This window comes from Perissodus microlepis, unplaced genomic scaffold (assembly GCF_051167445.1).
Source record: "Perissodus microlepis isolate ML-2025 ecotype Zambia unplaced genomic scaffold, ASM5116744v1 scaffold_25, whole genome shotgun sequence".
Lineage (NCBI taxonomy): Eukaryota > Metazoa > Chordata > Actinopteri > Cichliformes > Cichlidae > Perissodus > Perissodus microlepis.
In genome coordinates, this window is record NW_028182047.1 from 214,581 (window position 1) to 236,110 (window position 21,530).

The following is a 21,530-nucleotide window of genomic DNA, read 5'->3' on the forward strand; positions in this document are numbered from 1 at the left end:
GCCAACCTGTCTAGTTATTCGGTACTCCCATTTTAGTTAGTGTTTTTCTGTTCTGCTTCATCCCAGCTAAAAAGCTGTGTATTTTGAGTTTCTTCCACCTCCTTGAGTCCTGCATTTTGGGTCCTCGCTTCCTGCCTACCTACACACAGCCATGACAGCTATCATGGTCAGCTTAAGAAACAATTAAATCTTGCCATGTCTCCATGTTTGCTTTTGTTCACAAGTGGTCTCTGCTGGTGTGGGCAGGCCACGAGTAATTGTTGGCACCAGTGGTGAGTATTACATCCTGTCCTCATGACTCTGCTGCAGGGCTTGTCGCAGGAACTGGTTTGCTGACAATCCACGATGGCTGGAGAAACTGCCCAAAAGGTTTACCAACCTTCTCCCTGCTTTTCTTACATACAAAAAGGCCATCTGCAAGTCTGTTATGAATGAGCTCAGGAGGACTGGCAAATCTCCAGCAGACATGGCAAACCAAATAAATGAACTCATGCACTTCAAGTATGAGCGAGCTCCCCTGGCGTACCTCCATGCCACAGAATCGGTCTGGGATTCTGAGGCAGGAGCCCATGGACAGAGGACCATTGGGAAGTTCCTGAGGAAGGAAAATAAGCCACCGGATTTCAGGTCTTAGGAAGACCCACATGCCTGGTGTGGCATCTCTGTGTCCAGCCATTACTTGACTGACTGCCTGCTCGACGAATTCCGACGTCAACATCCAGCCATATCCAAACTCCTCCAAGGCACTTTTGGGCACATCCACAGGTCTGACCACACCAGGAAGGTGGCACGAAAAGTCATGCTGGCATCTGGGGTCATGTCCAGATTTTCCATAATGAATGAAAACTGGCTGATTGTTTCATGGGTCATGGTTCAGTCTGAGACGGAAAGGTCCTTGGAGCCCATGTGCCAGGGAATGGCCAAGAGGTACAGTGATGCAGGAGTGGAAAAGGTCGGCTACATATATGTATGTATGTATGTGTGTGTATGTTTGTATGGGTGTATCGCTGATTGGTTATGTCACAGACACAAACTGAAAATGGCGATCGCTCAAAAGACATATCACACACACGCCCTGAGATACCTGATTCGTCATGTCACACACACACCCTGCGATTCATGTCTTTTGATCGGTGATCACTCATATGTCACATTAAACCCACGCCCTGCTGTCGCTAATACGTCACGTCAAACCCACGCCCAGCGATCGCCGATCGCCGATAAATTACGTCACAGAAACGCCTTGCAATCAGCGATCACTCATAAGCCATGTCACACACACATCCTGAGATCGGTGATATGTCCCGTCAAACACTTACCCTGCAATGAAACTGACCAATAAGACAAAAAAGGTTCACAAGAAAGGTTCTGCAGATGATCTGTTAGCTGTTTGACAACTACTCTTTCAAGGATGTTTGATATGAAAGGAAGGTTGGAGATTGGCCTATAATTAGCTAAGACTGCTGGGTCTAGAGATGCTTTTTAAGTGACAGTTTATCTACAGCCAGCTTGAAGGCCTGTGGATCATTAGAGAGGGTTTGATCATATTTAAGATTGAAGCATTAAATAATGGCAGGACTTCTTTGAGCAGTTTTGTAGGAATGGGGTCTAAAAGACACGTTGATGGTTTGGGGGAAGTAATTACTGATGTTAACTCAGAAAGATCAATTGGAGAAAGATCTCTAAATGAATATCAATGAATGAAAGTGGCTGTAGATAATGTTACATCTGTTACATGATTATGAGTGTTTTTTTCCTCTAATGGTTAAAATTGTATTTGTGAGGAATTTCATAAAGTCATTACTATCCATCTATCCTTTTCATGGTCGCGGGGGGTGTTGGAGCCTATCCCAGGTGTCATAAGGCAAGAGGTAGGGTACACCCTGGACAGGTCACCTGTCTGTCACAGGGCCAACACACAGGGACAGACAACCACTTGCACTCACATTCACACCTATAGGCAATTTAGATTTTTCAATTAACCTTTCCCCACAAAGTGCATGTCTTTGGACTGTGGGAGGAAGCCGGAGTACCCAGGGAGAACCCACGCAAACACTCGGAGAACATGCAAACCCTGGCCTGATGGTGGAATTGAACTCAGGCCCTTCTTGCTGCAAGACAACAATGCTAACCACCGTGCCACCGTGCTGCCCGGTCTACTTAACGTTAAAGGAATGGTTGGCTGTGCTGAAGTGCAGTGTAGTGCTGAAGAGAAACCTAGGGTTGTTCTCATTTTCTTCAGTCAGTAATGAATAGTAAGATGTTCGAGCTGTACGGTTCGCTTTCTAAATCTGTGATCCTCAATTTCCTCTCCAGCTTATGAGTTATCTGCTTTAAGCTACATGTTTGAGAGTTATACCAGGGAGTTAAGTACTTCTGTTTTGATGCTCTCTTTTTCACAGGAGCTACAGTATCCAGTGTCATATGTAGTAAGGAGGTAAAATTATAAACAAGTTAATCGACCTCTGGTGGAGTAGCGTTCAGGTAGCTGCTCTGCTCTTTGTTGGTACAAAGCATTGAAGATGATAACAGTGGGTGAATTATATTCTTAAACTCAGTTACAGCACTTTCAGAAAGACATATGAAGACATTCACTGTGATGAAATCTCCCCACTGCTGTGTAATCATTTATTGTATATTAAACTGTTATTAGAAAATGATCAGATAAGAGAGGGTTTTCAGGAAAGACTGTTAAATGTTCAGTTTGCATTAAGACTTATGGCACAAAGTGAAAAGATTTTCTCTTAGAGGTTAGCTTCGAATGTCTATTCAGTTTAAATTGATGGTGAACTGTGGCTGGGCTGTTGCATAATGGCTAAAACTGTTCTCCAGTGGTGTTAGTGTCAGTCATTATGGAAATGTACTCTTGTATAAGTTTGATTAAACCTGCAGTCAGCTGAGGTTGAAGATGTCACTCGGATGAGCGATAAAACGTTTCTCCCACTGAAAACCCTACATCCAGATGCACAGAGCCAACTTTTTGGGATTCCTTTGGTTTAGTGTAGCAGGCCATGTATGTCAGTTTAGGACACATAATATAGAAGATGTTCACACTCAGTCTCATTAACTGTTTTCAGTAATACAGATGGAGGTTTATCAGAAGAGGAGACTTGATTATTCTACACTCACACTGGCCAGGGCTCCTAAGCTTGTTAAATAACAAAGTGTAAAATTAAATTTCAATAAACTAACCATAATGCCAGCTCATATGCTCTTAACGCTGCATCTTTAACTCTTTTTATAGGATTTGCAGTCTTCTGATTCCTGATGAGTTCCGTAAGTGACAAGCTTACTGACTGTGTTTACTCTTCTGTGTATTAGGTAGTAGGTACGGGTGCAGAGGAAGGCTGTGTCCTGGCTGACTCTATTCATGAAAAATATAATCTGTGTTACAACAAGATTGAAATTGAGACTCGGCATTGTTTCCCAATCTTCCAAGCCTATATGAACTGTAGCCTCAGCTTTCTGTTCTTAGCTGACAGGAGTGATAGCAGAACAGATGTGTTATAAAATTTTGAGCAATGTCCTTGTACGATATTTAAGCTGCTTGTAAAGTGAAGAAAGTAGACACTTTAATCAGCCCACTCCTACAACCAGAAATGTGTGAAAGTCTAAATATTTATCAGAGGGGCTCACTAAAGATCAGCTGATTTCAACAGGAAGAAACTGCTTAAACTACTTCAATCTCCCACTGTGACCACTGGTGCAGGGCAGGATGAGGGTTTGAAGGTCAGTTCCTGCTATTGCAGCATCACTGAGTGTCTATCTTAAGATAAACATCATTGATTTTTGAGGTCGGTTTTGATCAAGAACATAAGTATAGCCTGCATGAAACAACCAGACCAGGAGGTTCAATCAAGAACATCTGACACATATCTACTTGACACGAAAGCAGTACACACTGAACTCAGGTAACATTTGTTATTAGAGGAGGTCAAAAAGTGTGTCAGTGAGAAATATCCATCAAAAGCATGATTTACACTAGCTGCAGCTCACAGTCAGCAACTCATCAGTTTTGTTGTTCAAACCAAACAATAATTTTTCACATCATGTTGTCCTGCAGGAACTCACCGGATCACCTCTCCAGCACTTTGATCCCAAGACAGGAATACAATATGCAGTGTTGAGGAGTACTTGGTGAGGGCTAGTTCTTTTAGGTTCAGCAGCTAACAAGATGGTGTATCGGTCAGGATACAGGAAGGAGGACAACAGGCTTCCACTTTGCTGGATTGTCACCGCCAGCTGTTTTATTGCCACCTAGATGCTCAGTGTTGCCAGCAGTTTCCAGTCATGAACTTAACACTCGGAGCATCACCGTGAAGGATGGCAACCAGGAACACAGCTTACGAGGTAAACAGAACTAACACGGAAAACAATCTCCCCCGCTCAAGTAGCATCGCGTTACAGCCAACTTCTGCCTACGTCATTTCCTACGACTCCACCCCACACAATATTGCAGAACATAGACGTAAAATCCCAGAGCCTTTTATACAGCCGCCCCCAAATGTGGTTACCCATTTGCTCCCCAAAAAAGGGCTCCCTAATCAGTTCCGGGAGGCGACTTGCTATTCTTCTCAGTATCGCTGTCTTCCGATGGCACGGCAGGTAAAACTACCAACCGAGCAACTGGTCTGGTGTAAACACGTCCATTAACGTTCACATCAGCAGATCTGACAAGTCCATCATCACTACGATGAATCTTGATCACATGGCCTATTGGCCACAAGGCTCGAGGCAGCTGCGGATCTGCAACCATAACAACTGCCCTTTCCAGAAGTTCAGGAGGAGTTGACTGCCACTTCTGCCTTGCCTGTAAGCCAGGCAGATATTCCTTGATGAATCTTGCCCAGAACTGATCAGCAAGAATCTGTGAGTGCCTCCAACGTCGCCGACTGAGGTTCTCTGTCTCTGAGTAGACCACCTGGGGTAGTGATGCATCAGGCCGCCCCATGAGGAGACTATTGGGTGTCACAGGGTCCACATCGGCTACGTTGGTGGAAACGTAGCCTAAGGGCTTTGCGTTAAGGATCAATTCTACCTCCAGCAGAACTTTACGGAGTACCTCCTCGTGAAGAGGTTGGGAACCCACACAGGTGCGCAGAGCTGTCTTCACTGAACGAATTTCCCTCTCCCATACACCTCCGAAATGTGGGGCTGCCGGGGGGTTGAACTGGAATCTGATCTTCTGACGGGCGAGCCTCCCTTGCAATGTCTCTGACATGTTGGCAAATGCTTCTCTGAGTTCTCGTTCTCCCCCTTTGAAATTGGTCCCACAGTCAGACCATAACTCTGCCAGTGTCCACGCAGTATCCAGTAAGACCTCCGCAGCTCTGCAAAGACCCGTTCGGGGCCTGGATGATGCAGATCAACATCATATTTCTGGATAAGCAGACGTGTGAAAGGGTGTGAAGGATCCAGGACAATCGGATGCAATATAGGTCCGTCAAGACCTTCTAGGCGTCGCAACCGACCCCCTACTCTGATGAGGCCCGCTGAGGTATCCAGTTCAGGTGCCAGGGTAAGCAAGCGGCTTCTGGATGAGACAGGTTTCCTTTCTGAAAGCAATCTGCACTCCTCGTGAAATGACTCCTGTTGAGCCTGCCGAAGGATGGCCTGTTCAGCATTCTGATAGTCCTCGGCACTAGATGGCGCAGTTGAGAGTCCCTGACCACAAAGCTCTTTAACAGTAACATCCAAGAGCTCCTGCCAAGTCTTGCACGCCATTCCATCCTGACAGGTAGGTGTGGAGGTGATAGAGGTTCCACAGAAGACTGTCTTCCGGAGCTCAAGTTCGTCATTACTGGGCTCGGAGCTCGGGTTCTCTGGCCATGTGTCAGGACTGTTGAGCAGAAAGGCGGGTCCATTCGACCACCGATTAGGCACTTTGAGCTCGGCCAGAGCCTTCCCTCTCGTCAGGTCATCTGCTGGATTACTCTCTGAGTCTATGTAGCGCCAGGTACAGTGTTCCGTCAACTCCTGTATCTCAGCTACCCTGGCTCCTACAAAAACCTTGTAGCGGCAGGACTGTGAGCTCAACCAGGTAAGAACAGTAGTCGAATCAGACCACAGGACTGTTCTTTCAATCGCTGAGGTGAGTTCCTTATTCAGGGTACTGGCCAGCTGCGCTGCCAGCAAAGCTCCGCAGAGCTCGAGGCGGGGAATAGAGAGAGCTCGTTTGGGGGCTACCCGGGAGCGAGCTAGGATGAAGGTGAGGTGAACTTGCCCATCCTGTTCTACAGTCCTCATATAGGACACCGCTCCATAAGCTTTCTCAGAAGCATCCCCAAAAATGTGCACCTCACGAATGGCCCCCTTTAGGTTAACACTGGCAGGAACATAGGCACGTGGGAAGGTAAGGTGAGGTAAAAACTGAAGCTCCACCTCCCAGTCAGACCAAGCTTGCAGGAGGGTGGAGGGGAGATTCGAGTCGTCCCAACCATGCTTCTTATCCCATAACTGCCTGAGGAGGAGCTTGGCCCGAGTGGTGAAGGGTAACAGATAGCCCAAAGGGTCGTACTGTGAGGCTAGGACTCTATAGATGTTTCTGAGGGTTGGCATCTCATAGGACACGGGCCTGTGCTTATAACCCAAGGAGTCGGTATTCCAGTCCCAGCTGAGCCCAAGCGTGGTCTCTAGCGGGTTGGATTTGTCCTCGGCTAGCCACAGATCCAGACTCTGTGATCTAGCTTCTGGAGGCAAATGGCTCAGGACACTTGGATCATTACAAGCCCACTGACGTAGCTCGAAGCCAGCTGATTTCAGCAACTCTCTTAGCCGATCCACTAGATCTCTAGCTTCTTCCGGTGAGCCAACACTCTGTAGGCAGTTGTCTACGTAGAAACACCTCTCGATGGAGAATCTCAGGCTGTCGTCAGGTTGTGTGTGCTCCATCACATGACGCTGCAGGGCGAATGTGGCGCAGCAGGGGCTTGAAGTTGTCCCAAATGGCAGGACCTGCCACTCAAAGATTTTAGGGGGTTCATTCACCTTTAAGTCCCGCCAAAGGAACTTCAACAGGGGCCGGTCTTCAGGGAGGAGCAGTACCTGATGGAACATCCCCTTGATGTCTCCACTCACAGCTATGGGGTGTTCACGAAACCTGACCAGCACCCCCAGCAGGGAAGCTCCAAGAGTAGGGCCAGGCAACAGGAACTGGTTCAGGGACTGTCCAAGGTATTTATGGGAACAATTAAACACCAGGCGATTCTTCCCGTTATGACTGACAAGATGATGCGGTATGTACCAGTTCTCCTTGGGCAAAGTCTCATGCGTAACTTCCTTCACGGCTCCTGATTGGATCAGCTTCTGCATTTCTGCCCTGTAGGCATCAGCCCGACTGGGAACCTTTAACAGGCGCCTTTCGGTGCTTCGAAGCATGGGCATGACTGATTCCTTTGGTGCATTCAGTGGCGGCATCTGTGGGTGATGGAGTAGAGGTGTAGCATACCTGAAGACTCCATCGACCATCCTGCGAGTTGTTCTTGCCTCGAGCAGGGCCACAGCCTGCTGATCCTGTTTCGACCGAGTGACCTCTTTCTCGGATCGGTAAGGCACCACGTCCACCTGCCAGAGCCGCTCCACATGTTTGAGCAACTCGTCTGATTGGGCGGATGTATACAGGGATAGGACAGGCTGGGTCTGCCGCCCCATGAAAAGACTTGGCCCTTGAAGGGTCCAGCCAAGCCGGGTGTGGACTGCTGCTGGGCCTCCAGGTGGGCCGAGGCGGACTGGTTCTATGGGGGTGATCAGGTGTGGCTGGTCTGAACCAATGAGGAGCAGAGGCTTGGCTTCCTTCAGGGCAGGGACCGGGATCCCATGCAGGTATTTGTACTTCCTTCTCAGCTGGTCGATAGGATAGGTATGGTGAGCTAAGTTGAGACGATCAGCTGTAAACGCTCCATCAATCTTGTAGCAGGATCCAGGGTTGGTAGCAGCAGAGACACTGAAGGATACGGTATGTCCATGAAGCATCTGAATATCTTGGCGGACGGTTCGTAATGGCAGGTCCTCCGGGAGGCCTGCCAGACCAAGAGTCTTTGCAGCAGCAGGGAGCAGCATGGTCCTCTCTGAACCGTCATCAAGTATAGCATAGGTGTCTAGAGTCCGCTCTCCATGGCTCAAAAGCACAGGTACAATCTTCAGCATGACACGATTGCCAGCCCCATGGCGATCGAGGTAGAGTGAGCCCGAAGCTGAACTGGTTAGGCAGCTTTCCTCCTTTGCAGCCATGCCAGCATTGTTTCCTTCTGTCCTGGCATTTACCTCGTGAAGAGCCAGCAGATGTTTACCCTGGCAGCGGCTGCAGGGTTTCTTTAGCGTGCACTGAGCAGCTAAATGAGTTCGGGCACAGCGCCAGCATCGTTTGTTGACCTGTATCCAGTCCTTTATTTCCTCTTTGGAGAGCTTGGCTACATCATCACATTGGCTAAAATAATGTTCTGTGCTCTCACAGTAGGCACAGTAGGCTTTGCTCTTGACCTTCCCTCTAGCTCGACTCTCCTTCACTGGTGGAAAGGTGTGTTCTGATGGCCCCTTTAGGTTATGTAGGACTGTCACGGTTTGTCTGCCTGGACGGGCCTCAGCCTTTACACTGGTCCTTTCTCTGCTGCTTCTTACACCTGCTTGGCTGTCAAATCCTTGACACCAGGACTCCTGACAAAGCCATCCAGATAGGTCGTACAGAGTGTAGGTGCTCCTGGGCTGCTTAAACTGGTGTCGGCGAAAATCAGCTCTCTGTTCGGCAGGAAGCTTACTTATTAGTCGGGCAACGTGGGACCCACAGTTCAACTCCACTTCTCCTTCCAGTCCTAATGTTTGTAACAGCCCAACTAGTGACTGCACCTGAAGGGAGAACCTTTGGAAGGCTACTGTGTCACCTCGCCTTATTTCAGGACCATCCAGGACACTTGCTATCTTTCTCAAGGCGAGCTGATGAGGTTGTCCAAATTTGTCGTGGAGGGCTGCCATGGTGTCAGTATAAGACTTGGGTGAGTTCAGGTAAGCATCGGCGATAAGTCGAGCTTCATCTAGTTTGAGGTGGTCCACAAGTATCTGATACTTGAAGAGCTCAGTAGCATTAGGAGGGAGTAGGTTCTCTAAAGCCATGCGGAGCCTAGCAAACTCAGAGGGATCAGAATGAATGAACCTTGGAATGGTTGGTTTGGGCCCCCTGTACACTAGCTCAGCCGAAAGAGGAGCAGATGGGTTGCTGCAGTGCCCACTAGTTAATCCAGTGACAAGAGAGGGGGAACTGGCTGGAACAGGCTTGGTTGGGAGCAAACCTGTCTTACTTGGTGTCCAGCAGGGGGGTGGCACAGAGTGTTGTGGAGGGGCATGAAACGTGTTTCCATCCTTAACCACAGGGTCCTGATATGGGGTGCAGCGATGACTTGGCAGCGAAGGCTCACCAGCGAAATATGCTGTGCGGGGTAGAGGGTGGTACTGTACACCATCATCGGAGTATTGTTCGTCAACCTTCATTTGGGGGAATCCTGTGTGCAACTCTTCCATCGGTTCAGGCCATGGTGGTGGGTCGGGCCACACCTCCTCATCCTCCTCCTGTGGCATTGTCTCAGGGGTGGTGTATACCTCTCCTGAACCGCGCTTGGGGGGATGATTGGTGCTATGCTGTGAGGCAGTCAGCTGAGCCATATCCTTCCTCAGCAAGTGAGCCACTTCAATCAGCTCTCTGAGGTCACTCTTTGCTTCCTTCAGTTCTCTGAGGCCCTCCTGTAAAACTTGCTGTGATTGGAGTAGCTGCTGTCTTTCGGCCTGCAAGGCTCTGAATTCTGTATGAAATGTGTGTATTGAAGACCCTGGCAAATTGGAAGGTGCAAATTCAGGTGAGAGGCTCCTATTAAGGTCCACATCTTGTTCACTTCTTCCCAGTGGAGGGGGTGTATTGTAATAGGCCCCATCCCTGTCGCTGCAGAGGGGTGGCGTATGACTATACTGAGGCTGAACTCTGTCACTTCTTGTGTGAGGCTGTGGGGTATCCCACTGCAGCATTTCCCTAAAGAGGTGGCCTGTATAGTTAACATCAAAGTCCTCAAACCGGCTTGGTCGACGTGTATGGCGTTTAGGCCTTGCATCAGGACATGTCGCTCCATCTGGCTCCATCTTGATAACTCATCCGGCTCGAAGGACCAATGTTGAGGAGTACTTGGTGAGGGCTAGTTCTTTTAGGTTCAGCAGCTAACAAGATGGTGTATCGGTCAGGATACAGGAAGGAGGACAACAGGCTTCCACTTTGCTGGATTGTCACCGCCAGCTGTTTTATTGCCACCTAGATGCTCAGTGTTGCCAGCAGTTTCCAGTCATGAACTTAACACTCGGAGCATCACCGTGAAGGATGGCAACCAGGAACACAGCTTACGAGGTAAACAGAACTAACACGGAAAACAATCTCCCCCGCTCAAGTAGCATCGCGTTACAGCCAACTTCTGCCTACGTCATTTCCTACGACTCCACCCCACACAATATTGCAGAACATAGACGTAAAATCCCAGAGCCTTTTATACATGCAGAGTTAGTTTAATTGATTGGAATTCAGCTGTCATCTTCAGAGTGTTTCATTTGATAAAGTTAATAATGAGAAATCAAGTGGTCAGAGCTATCATGGTGATATTCAGGGTCAGATTCTGTGCTAGTGCAAAACCTTCTTTTGGCCTGAAAAAGCTGCTGTGGGGTTTACCACAGAGGAGCAATTGAAAGCCTGCAGATCAAATTAGCGTCAGGATGCATTTGCAAAAAATGTTTCATGTGAGCGGAAAGTTCTCTGGGTGATCCAACAGTGCGTTAGTTGATATACAAACATGCAGTGAGAACATTTCAGTAATTAGCTGTTAAGTGTCACCCAAACATGAGGAGGCCAGTGAAGGAGCCAGTGACGGTTTAACAAAAAGAATACAGTGTGAGTGCAGGTTTACATGTTTCTCTCTGGAAAAAAGAGAAGTCGATGTGTTTCTATTAGTGTGAAATCCTTTTTAGAAATTAGGCACTGTGTGAGGTCATTTAGTAAGAGTCAGTGAATCTTTCACAGTTGTAAAAAACATAAAAAGAAACAACATAAGTAACGTATGTTTTTTTCCGAGGGTGGTGGGGTAGAGGACTTCATGTGTGGGTGACTGAGAATGTCCATTTTATTAGATATGTTGTTGTAACTGTTTCAAAGTCAGTAATGCATGAATCTGCAATGATTTTTCTTCCCTAAAAGAGGACTGTGTACAGTGTCCACTTGTGTCTGTCTCCACATTGGGTGATTGTGGAGTATTTGAATATGTGTGCATGAGGGTGGGAATGCCCGTTGGTGGCTGCGTGCGCCTGTTCGACTGTGTCTGTATGTCAGGGTGGGTCTTACACTCCACCTCTCTGGGAACATCTCAGGCCCTCCAAAGTATGGAGGCCTATCTCGATTCACTACACTCCTTGCCGTTGGCTGATGCCCTCAGGCGTCGGTGTGTTGGTGGTTCTGGTGCCCGGGGCTGGGCGCTCAGGTATGTACCGGCTCACTCCCAGTGACTGCTTGGCGGGGCCTGGCACCCGTGGCTCCGTCAGGCCACTTCCGGGGGGTGGGGGGCTCTCAGTCCTCTGGCCTCTGGGCCTGTGGCTCAGGTCACTCTGGCGCAGCTGTCTGCCGGCAGAGCCCACGGCCACATCACGGGCCCCCTGTGGCTTCTGCTCCGTGGTTGCTGGGTGACCTCTAATCTGGGGCTCTCCTCAGCGCTTCACAGGAGGGTGGCATGGCTGCAACTCCGATGGTCCTCCTTGGGCTCTCACATTCTGGGAGCCTCTGGGTGTCTGGGGCCTGGATCTCCTCCATGCCTGCTACATGCACTGGGGGACAGACTATGGCTCCCTGTTAAATCCAGAATTGAATTCAAAATCCTGCTCCTCACATACAAGGTCTTAAATAATCAGGCCCCATCTTATCTTAATGACCTTGTAGTACCATATCACCCTATTAGAGCACTTCGCTCTCGCTCTGCAGGCCTACTTGTTGTTCCTAGAGTATTTAAAAGTAGAATGGGAGGCAGAGCCTTCAGTTTTCAGGCCCCTCTTCTGTGGAACCAGCTTCCAGTTTGGATTCAGGAGACAGACACTATCTCTACTTTTAAGATTAGGCTTCAAACTTTCCTTTTTGCTAAAGCACATAGTTAGGGCTGGACCAGGTGACCCTGAATTCTCCCTTAGTTATACTGCAATAGGCGTAGGCTGGTGGCGGATTCCCATGATACACTGAGTATTTCTTCTTCAGTCACCTTTCTAACTCACTATGTGTTTATACACCTCTCTGCATTGAATCATTACTTATCATCAATCTCTGGCTCTCCTCCACAGCTTATCTTTTGTCCTGTCTTCCTCTGCTCATCCCAACAGGTTGTGGCAGATGGCTGTCCCTTCCTCAGCCTGGTGCTACTGGAGGATTCTTTCTTTTAAAATGGAGTTTTTCCTTCCCACTGTTGCCAAAGCGCATGCTCATTAGAAATCATATGATTATTGGGTTTTTTCTGTATTTTTCTCTCATCCACATCAAAAGGAGCAGGTTAAAGTGGTTCTGGCATCTGACAAAGATTCCTCCTGGGTGTCTCCCAGGTGAGGTGTACTGGCCGAGCTCCCACCAGGAGGAGGCCCTGAATCAGACCCAAGACATGATGGAGTTCCCCTAGATAAGCTGGAGGAGGTGGATGTGGAAAAGGAGGTCTGGAGTTCTCTGCTTGGGCTGCTGCCCCCACAACCCGGCCACAGATAAGTGAAATATGTAGATCAAATATAACTTGGTGTTCTAAAGAATATTGTTGTTTCCTTGCAGGACACCAGGAGAGATGAGCCCTCCATCACAGATGGTGTGGTCACCTGCAGGTTCAAGGTCATTGCATCTCCAGCCCACATCTACTGCCACTGTACTTAAGGGAAGTTGGGACAATGCTAAAGACTTTCTTCAGACAATTGCATTTGGATGAGCTAAATTCATGACAGGCACTCAAGCAGTAATGCCTCGACTGACAAACGAACAAACCAAGCTTCTGTGTTGTTCGACTGCACTTGTGGATGAACAATAAAAACATTTTATATTTATTATATTAGTAATGTAACTTGCAATAAAAAGTTATGGGAAGCTTAAACTTAGTTTCAGAATAATTAAATCTGAGACTTTGTTTTATTGAAAAGTTATTAAAGTTTTAAAGTGTGTGACAAATAAAATAATAAATTATTAAGTAACACCAGCTACAATATTGGAAATATGTGTGTTGTTCAGCAGAACAGTGTCCAGTATGTTGGCTGAAATGCTTTAAATTTGAAAATAAAAGTTGGGCTGATTTTAACGCATTACGAGGAGTGTTTTAATTATTATTTTTTAAATAAGCAGTGTTTATATTACGTGTTGAATTAGAAATAAGTTCAAGGATAATAAAAGGTAATGAGATTTAATTGCATTCAACTTATGTGCAGCAAAACTAAAAATAAGTTACGGAAGTGTTCAAATAATACGTGTGCTTTTAAAAATGCTCGTCTATTTAAAGACTACACAATCTGTGTTAATTATAATTATACCACAATCCCTTGCCTGTTGTGTTAAATATACATAAACAGTATGCGTTATCAGATGAAAGTACAAAACTCTCAAGAACCCACCTCCTAAATTTCAGGTGGCATTTTTAAAACATGCCATGACATAACACACAGCTGCTATAATCATACAGTGAGGTCAAATGTCAATTATCGGTATAGGTTCTTGCTATAGGGCTTTGGAGTTGACGTCACGCCGCAGTGCATTGTGGGATCGCGGCGCCATGTCAGTAGGCCAGGAAGCAGAACAAGCGCACAGTGTTGGAGTGTTGGAATCGGGACTGCCAGAACCATGCTCAAAATCAGCGCAAAAGACAAAGGGCTGTATCGCGACCGATTGCGCCCAGACGCCAAGAGACGGTACTTTGAAAAAATTGCGTGCATCGGTAATGTGGACCCGTATGAAATAAGGAAGTGTAGTGGAAACCCAGACGACCACTGTGACCTCGTTGTGTGGACACAGAAAGACCTTGCTGTGATACGCATCTTCCCTGATGTGGATTTCTGGGAACCGCGTTTAAACCAGGCACAAGACTTCTTTCTTAAAGTGTGCCTTCCTGAACTTGTTGGGAAATACTTCTCCAAACAACGTGCTGCTCTAAATAGCCTGTAATGTTTCATTTTGTGGTTCAAGATTAATGCCAGCTGTGTGTTGCCATGTAAATAGTTTGCATTTCATTTTTATGTACTTGCTAAGTACATGTGAACAGATCAAGAATAAAAAAACAAACAAATATACTATTCTTTTCTGTTTTATTGAAACCACTTCACACAAAGTACAATTATTTACAATGAACTACACATGCAACACAACAGCTTTATGAATACTCAACAAGAGCAGGTTTCATTTTGCACTGGTTTGACAACCACACTGGGGCATTCACCAAAACACAGCAAACCTTAACAATCTTATCAAGCAGTGTTGTGTCTTCACCCTCACATGATATGAGTTAATCGGATTGGCATTGTAGTGTGTAGCATTTTGAACTTGTTGCGCAAACTACCTATTACTCGCTCAACATGAATTCTAAGGTGGGCAATTGCTCTCGTTTGTTCAAAGTCCCTTGCATCAAGTTGACAGTAGCCTTTTGTGAAAGCTGGAATCTTGACCTCCGCACACATCATTCCTACAGCATCTCTGATGTCAAAGCCTCTGTCAGCCAATACTACGTCCCCTGGTAACAGCTTTTGAAGAATGCCACATTTCTCTGTGATGTGTTTATCTGATGCACGCCCCCCCTCTCAGACGCATTAGTGTGAGTAAGAGCATTTGGAAACCTGTCAGTTTCTTCGATATTGGCAGGAAATCTTTGACAGTGTTGAAGAGGGACATTAAGACAGCATAACAATGTAGTCCAGTGTAATATCTTACTTTTTCAGTATCATCCTTTAAGAAATGTTCATTCAGCTCTGTCTTTTGCAACTGTGATTGAAGCAGTCTGTTCTCCTCCAACAGCCGGTTTATTTCTGCTCTGCCCTGTTCATTGCACACACAATCCTTCGTCTGCCCTTTAGCTTCCGAGACGCTGTCTGTCCGATCACCACTGTCCACATTTGCAGCTGGTACCTCAACCTCCACTTGTCCAACACAACTGCTGTCCACTGCCTCCATGACATTGTGATTTTGTTGTTGGTCTTCTGTCAGATCTTCATCGATCACTTCTGCACGGGGCACACCTTCAGACTCTGCAGCTGCATAACGAAAGCCTGTAAGATAAAACTAGACATAAGGTAAATGTACACCAATATTCTATGACAGGTGTGTGATTCATCTGGAAGTTATGTGCGGATTAGTGTACAGTGATAGCAATTTAGTATGTTTTTAGAGGGGGGGGGGGGTTGTTTACCTCCGATGGGTGCTCTTTTTCGCTTCCGTTGCGTAGGCCTTGAGTGCCGGTCCGAGTCTGATACAGGTATGTCGTCGTGCCCCATGTGCAGTGTTGGTGCCCAGTCTGGATTTGTTACATCCATTTCATATGCTGGTTTGCCTGCAATAATGCCAAATCATAAGCTACTCAGTCGACATGACGTGGTTCTGCAGCATCACACATTAGCATGTTTTATCTCATTATCTATGACCTCAGCACATTGAAAATAACACTAAAAGCCTTTCAAGAGTGATATGAATTAATTTAGAACTCACCAGAAAGAAAATGCCGTGAGCAAACCAAAAAAAGCTGGGGATTGCAGAGAACTCGATATCCGCTCGTCTCACCGCTGCAATCCAAGCCTGACGTCTTTGTTTAGTAATATCGGATACATGGGATCCCTCACGTTGCCTCCAGGATGGAAAACGATTAAAAGAGAGCCCATTATCCAGCTTCTTGCCTTCACGATCGTGTGATCTAACGTTGCAACCGACAACACAACACGTACGATCCATAGCTGAAATGGTATCGTTTGTCTGGCCTACTGTCATGGCGGAAGGGGGCGTGGCCCATCTCCCGTGACATCACGCTCCAAAGCCCTATATATGTTATAACATAAACACAGCACAGTTGTAAGAATAATAGTTTCTAGGTCCTAAGGCTTTTTGTCAGTTTAATAGTGAGCTTTACGAGACTCATTTTCGTGCCAAAGGCTCGCACAGGCCTAAGTTCCCTTATGACAACTAGAGCTGGAAACAAGACCTCAAGCAATCCTAAGGCTAATTAGCACGGCTAGCATTTTAAAAAACATTTGTTAAATGTTGTCATTGCTAGCATATACCTGTATTACAGCATGGTAAGTAGCGAGAACGCTAAGTTTTTGTTACCTTTGAAAAGAAGAATGTGAAGCTGTAATATTAGCATGAGCTATGCTAATGTTATTCACTCAAACAAACATCTCAGGTACTGACTTACTGCTTTCTAATATCTGTGTTTATTTCTGGATATACCTACATGGTTATTAGACATCCCACATAAAGGGTGACAAAGGCAGTAACTATAAATGACCATAACCTTACTGTAAATTACACTGATGGGCTCAGTTCATATAGTTCTATCACGTGCACATGCATGTTAGCAACCGTAACCACGCAGGCTGTTGGTATATGAATGCTGCACAAGGTTCCAGCCGTTCCTTTACACTTGCTCTTGGACTTGTCTTGACCTGCTCCAAGCTCAGCTTGTGGAAAGATAACATTTGGAGAATATTTCTACAGAAAGCGGATTTTACTACAAAGCGACAACAACTACTGCATCTTTGGATCTTTTGTACTTGTGTTTCATCATAACAGCAAAGCTTGAAGATCGTGGACCCCGACTCGTCGACAGACACCTGGTACATTTCAAAATTTCTTCAATTATTTCAAGAGTCACTAGATGACTATAATAATTTTACAGGTTCCAGTGTGAATATCACGTTTTAATGTGATCAAAATAAGTGTGTTCCAAGACTTTTCCTGGCAAATTGCTTTTATGCTTTAAATTTTCCAGGAGAGGTGTAGAATTTATTACGACTGGTGTATGAATGTGAAAAAAGGTTTTACTTTGATTTGAAGCCCTCAAATTTGACACTTTTTTTCCAATGAAATGGTTAAAATTAGCTTAAAATTCGTAAAATGCCCCCCTCCCCCAAATATACATATGTATATGTGTTTATCGGTTTCTATGGTAACAGTATCTCCTCACAATGGTAGAACATATAGGAGTAAACACACCAGATCCCCTGTAGGTCCTGACATCATTTTCTTCTCTGGATCAAAGGCTTCATTTAAATAAACTATAACTTTTTCCCAGCTACATATGTGATGATAAAAAAAAATATATATATATATAAAAAAGAATATTGAAAACATCAATCATAGTCAAAAATAATCATGAAGTCAAACTGTTACAAAAATGTGTTTTATTTTTAAAATTGTGCTTGGAGTTCTACTGCCTTTTTTGTATTAGCAATATTTAGGACATGGAATTGGTACATGGGGAGATTAAATGTTGCTTTATATTTTACATCGTTAATGAAAGAATAAAAAAAAGTACGGGAATGAGCTGCGAAGTTATTTATGAATTTACTGTAGTATGCTATTCATGTCCAGTTCTTTACACATCAGTACCTATTATCCATTACTTACTCCAACGTAGTGTTTGCATAAAGGTTTAAAAAGAACAAATAAACAAAACGAATGTGTACAAAATACAATACTGTTACCTTAAAAGTGTAGTGTGCACAGAGTGAGCTGCCTTGGCAGAGATTTGGATGCTTCACTTAATGATTGTGGACATAGTTGAATTCTTGTTTTCTTCTCACATGAACAAGTAAAGTGTCATTCAGTCTGATATGAATGTAGCCTGTAGCTTTAGCACTGGGTGTTTACTACATTCCTACTGTTATTTTAAACTTTGTTTCCTTACAGGCTGTCTTGACTACATTGTTGAACGTCCCAAGAACGAGACCTTTCTGAAGTCATCAGGATCCTTGATGACAGTCTCCTGAGCGCCATCTCTTCTGATGAAGCGTGGGACACTGATACCGAGTGTGTCAGTAAAGGTGAGTACATCGCCCTCTCATCCTCCCCCTCTTCTCATGAAGAACTGGATGCTGATGCGTGTCAGTGACGTGGAAGGTGAGTACCCCCTCCCCACCTCGCTTTCTCGCACTGAGGTCTGCTTATTGTAAATATCTTGTACTTGTTTTTGCACATTTTAATGTCAAAGTTGGCCTTTTTGCTTTTTCAGTGTTGGAAAGAGTCTTTCTTGCACTGAGGTCTGCTTATTGTAAATATCTTGTACTTGTTTTGCACATTTTAATGTCAAAGTTGGTCTTTGTGCTTTTCAGTGTTGGAAAGAGTCTTTCTTGCACTGAGGTCTGCTTATTGTAAATATCTTGTACTTGTTTTTGCACATTTTAATGTCAAAGTTGGCCTTTGTGCTTTTCAGTGTTGGAAAGAGTCTTTCTTGCACTGAGGTCTGCTTATTGTAAATATCTTGTACTTGTTTTTGCACATTTTAATGTCAAAGTTGGCCTTTGTGCTTTTCAGTGTTGGAAAGAGTCTTTCTTGTACTGAGGTCTGCTTATTGTAAATATCTTGTACTTGTTTTTACACATTTTAATGTCAAAGTTGGTCTTTGTGCTTTTCAGTGTTGGAAAGAGTCTTTCTTGCACTGAGGTCTGCTTATTGTAAATATCTTGTACTTGTTTTAATGTCAAAGTTGGCCTTTGTGCTTTTTCAGTGTTGGAAAGACTCTTTCATGCACTGAGGTCTGCTTATTGTAAATATCTTGTACTTGTTTTTGCACATTTTAATGTCAAAGTTGGCCTTTGTGCTTTTCAGTGTTGGAAAGAGTCTTTCTTGCACTGAGGTCTGCTTATTGTAAATATCGTGTACTTGTTTGAACACATTTTAATTTCAAAGTTGGCCTTTGTGCTTTTTCAGTGGTGGAAAGACTCTTTCTTGCACTGAGGTCTGCTTATTGTAAATATCGTGTACTTGTTTTTGCACATTTTAATGTCAAAGTTGGCCTTTGTGCTTTTCAGTGTTGGAAAGAGTCTTTCTTGCACTGAGGTCTGCTTATTGTAAATATATTGTACTTGTTTGAACACATTTTAATGTCAAAGTTGGCCTTTGTGCTTTTCAGTGTTGGAAAGAGTCTTTCTTGCACTGAGGTCTGCTTATTGTAAATATATTGTACTTGTTTTTGCACATTTTAATGTCAAAGTTGGCCTTTGTGCTTTTTTATTGTTGGAAAGACTCTTTCTTGCATTGAGGTCTGCTTATTGTCAATATCTTGTACTTGTTTTTGCACATTTTAATGTCAAAGTTGGCCTTTGTGCTTTTCAGTGTTGGAAAGACTCTTTCTTGCACTGAGGTCTGCTTATTGTAAATATCTTGTACTTGTTTGAACACATTTTAATGTCAAAGTTGGCCTTTGTGCTTTTCAGTGTTGGAAAGAGTCTTTCTTGCACTGAGGTCTGCTTATTGTAAATATATTGTACTTGTTTTTGCACATTTTAATGTCAAAGTTGGCCTTTGTGCTTTTCAGTGTTGGAAAGAGTCTTTCTTGCACTGAGGTCTGCTTATTGTAAATATATTGTACTTGTTTTTACACCTTTTAATGTCAAAGTTGGTCTTTGTGCTTTTTCAGTGGTGGAAAGAGTCTTTCTTGCACTGAGGTCTGCTTATTGTAAATATCTTGTACTTGTTTTTGCACATTTTAATGTCAAAGTTGGCCTTTGTGCTTTTCAGTGTTGGAAAGAGTCTTTCTTGCACTGAGGTCTGCTTATTGTAAATATCTTGTACTTGTTTTTGCACATTTTAATGTCAAAGTTGGCCTTTGTGCTTTTCAGTGTTGGAAAGAGTCTTTCTTGTACTGAGGTCTGCTTATTGTAAATATCTTGTACTTGTTTTTACACATTTTAATGTCAAAGTTGGTCTTTGTGCTTTTCAGTGTTGGAAAGAGTCTTTCTTGCACTGAGGTCTGCTTATTGTAAATATCTTGTACTTGTTTTTACACATTTTAATGTCAAAGTTGGTCTTTGTGCTTTTCAGTGTTGGAAAGAGTCTTTCTTGCACTGAGGTCTGCTTATTGTAAATATCTTGTACTTGTTTTTACACATTTTAATGTCAAAGTTGGTCTTTGTGCTTTTCAGTGTTGGAAAGAGTCTTTCTTGCACTGAGGTCTGCTTATTGTAAATATCTTGTACTTGTTTTTACACATTTTAATGTCAAAGTTGGTCTTTGTGCTTTTCAGTGTTGGAAAGAGTCTTTCATGCACTGAGGTCTGCTTATTGTAAATATCGTGTACTTGTTTGAACACATTTTAATTTCAAAGTTGGCCTTTGTGCTTTTTCAGTGGTGGAAAGACTCTTTCATGCACTGAGGTCTGCTTATTGTAAATATCGTGTACTTGTTTGAAAACATTTTAATGTCAAAGTTGGCCTTTGTGCTTTTTTATTGTTGGAAAGACTCTTTCTTGCATTGAGGTCTGCTTATTGTCAATATCTTGTACTTGTTTTTGCACATTTTAATGTCAAAGTTGGCCTTTGTGCTTTTTCAGTGGTTGAAAGACTCTTTCTTGCACTGAGGTCTGCTTATTGTAAATATCTTGTACTTGTTTTTGCACATTTTAATGTCAAAGTTGGCCTTTGTGCTTTTTCAGTGGTTGAAAGACTCTTTCTTGCACTGAGGTCTGCTTATTGTAAATATCTTGTACTTGTTTTTGCACATTTTAATGTCAAAGTTGGCCTTTGTGCTTTTCAGTGTTGGAAAGACTCTTTCTTGCACTGAGGTCTGCTTATTGTAAATATCTTGTACTTGTTTGAACACATTTTAATGTCAAAGTTGGTCTTTGTGCTTTTTCAGTGGTGGAAAGAGTCTTTCATGCACTGAGGTCTGCTTATTGTAAATATCGTGTACTTGTTTGAACACATTTTAATTTCAAAGTTGGCCTTTGTGCTTTTTCAGTGGTGGAAAGACTCTTTCATGCACTGAGGTCTGCTTATTGTAAATATCGTGTACTTGTTTGAACACATTTTAATGTCACAGTTGGTCTTTGTGCTTTTCAGTGTTGGAAAGACTCTTTCTTGCACTGAGGTCTGCTTATTGTAAATATCTTGTACTTGTTTGAACACATTTTAATGTCAAAGTTGGTCTTTGTGCTTTTTCAGTGGTGGAAAGACTCTTTCTTGCACTGAGGTCTGCTTATTGTAAATATCTTGTACTTGTTTTTGCACATTTTAATGTCAAAGTTGGCCTTTGTGCTTTTCAGTGTTGGAAAGAGTCTTTCTTGCACCGAGGTCTGCTTATTGTAAATATCTTGTACTTGTTTGAACACATTTTAATGTCAAAGTTGGTCTTTGTGCTTTTCAGTGTTGGAAAGACTCTTTCTTGCACTGAGGTCTGCTTATTGTAAATATCTTGTACTTGTTTTTGCACATTTTAATGTCAAAGTTGGCCTCTGTGCTTTTTCAGTGTTGGAAAGACTCTTTCTTGCACTGAGGTCTGCTTATTGTAAATATCTTGTACTTGTTTTTGCACA

The 21,530-nt window shown here is 44.1% G+C and overlaps 1 protein-coding gene across 1 annotated transcript; it reads right to left on the minus strand.

Annotated features, from left to right (window-relative positions):
• Window positions 1–13,725: 13,725 nt before the first annotated feature.
• Window positions 13,726–15,812, minus strand: LOC146360557 (uncharacterized). The gene is made up of 3 exons (XM_084922750.1): window positions 15,713–15,812; window positions 15,417–15,557; window positions 13,726–15,276 (listed from the first exon to the last, which is right to left on the minus strand). The coding sequence occupies exons 2-3, from the start codon at window positions 15,538–15,540 to the stop codon at window positions 14,789–14,791; spliced, it is 612 nt and encodes a 203-aa protein (XP_084778876.1). The 5' UTR covers window positions 15,541–15,557; window positions 15,713–15,812; the 3' UTR covers window positions 13,726–14,788.
• Between the last annotated feature and the right edge of the window lie 5,718 nt (window positions 15,813–21,530).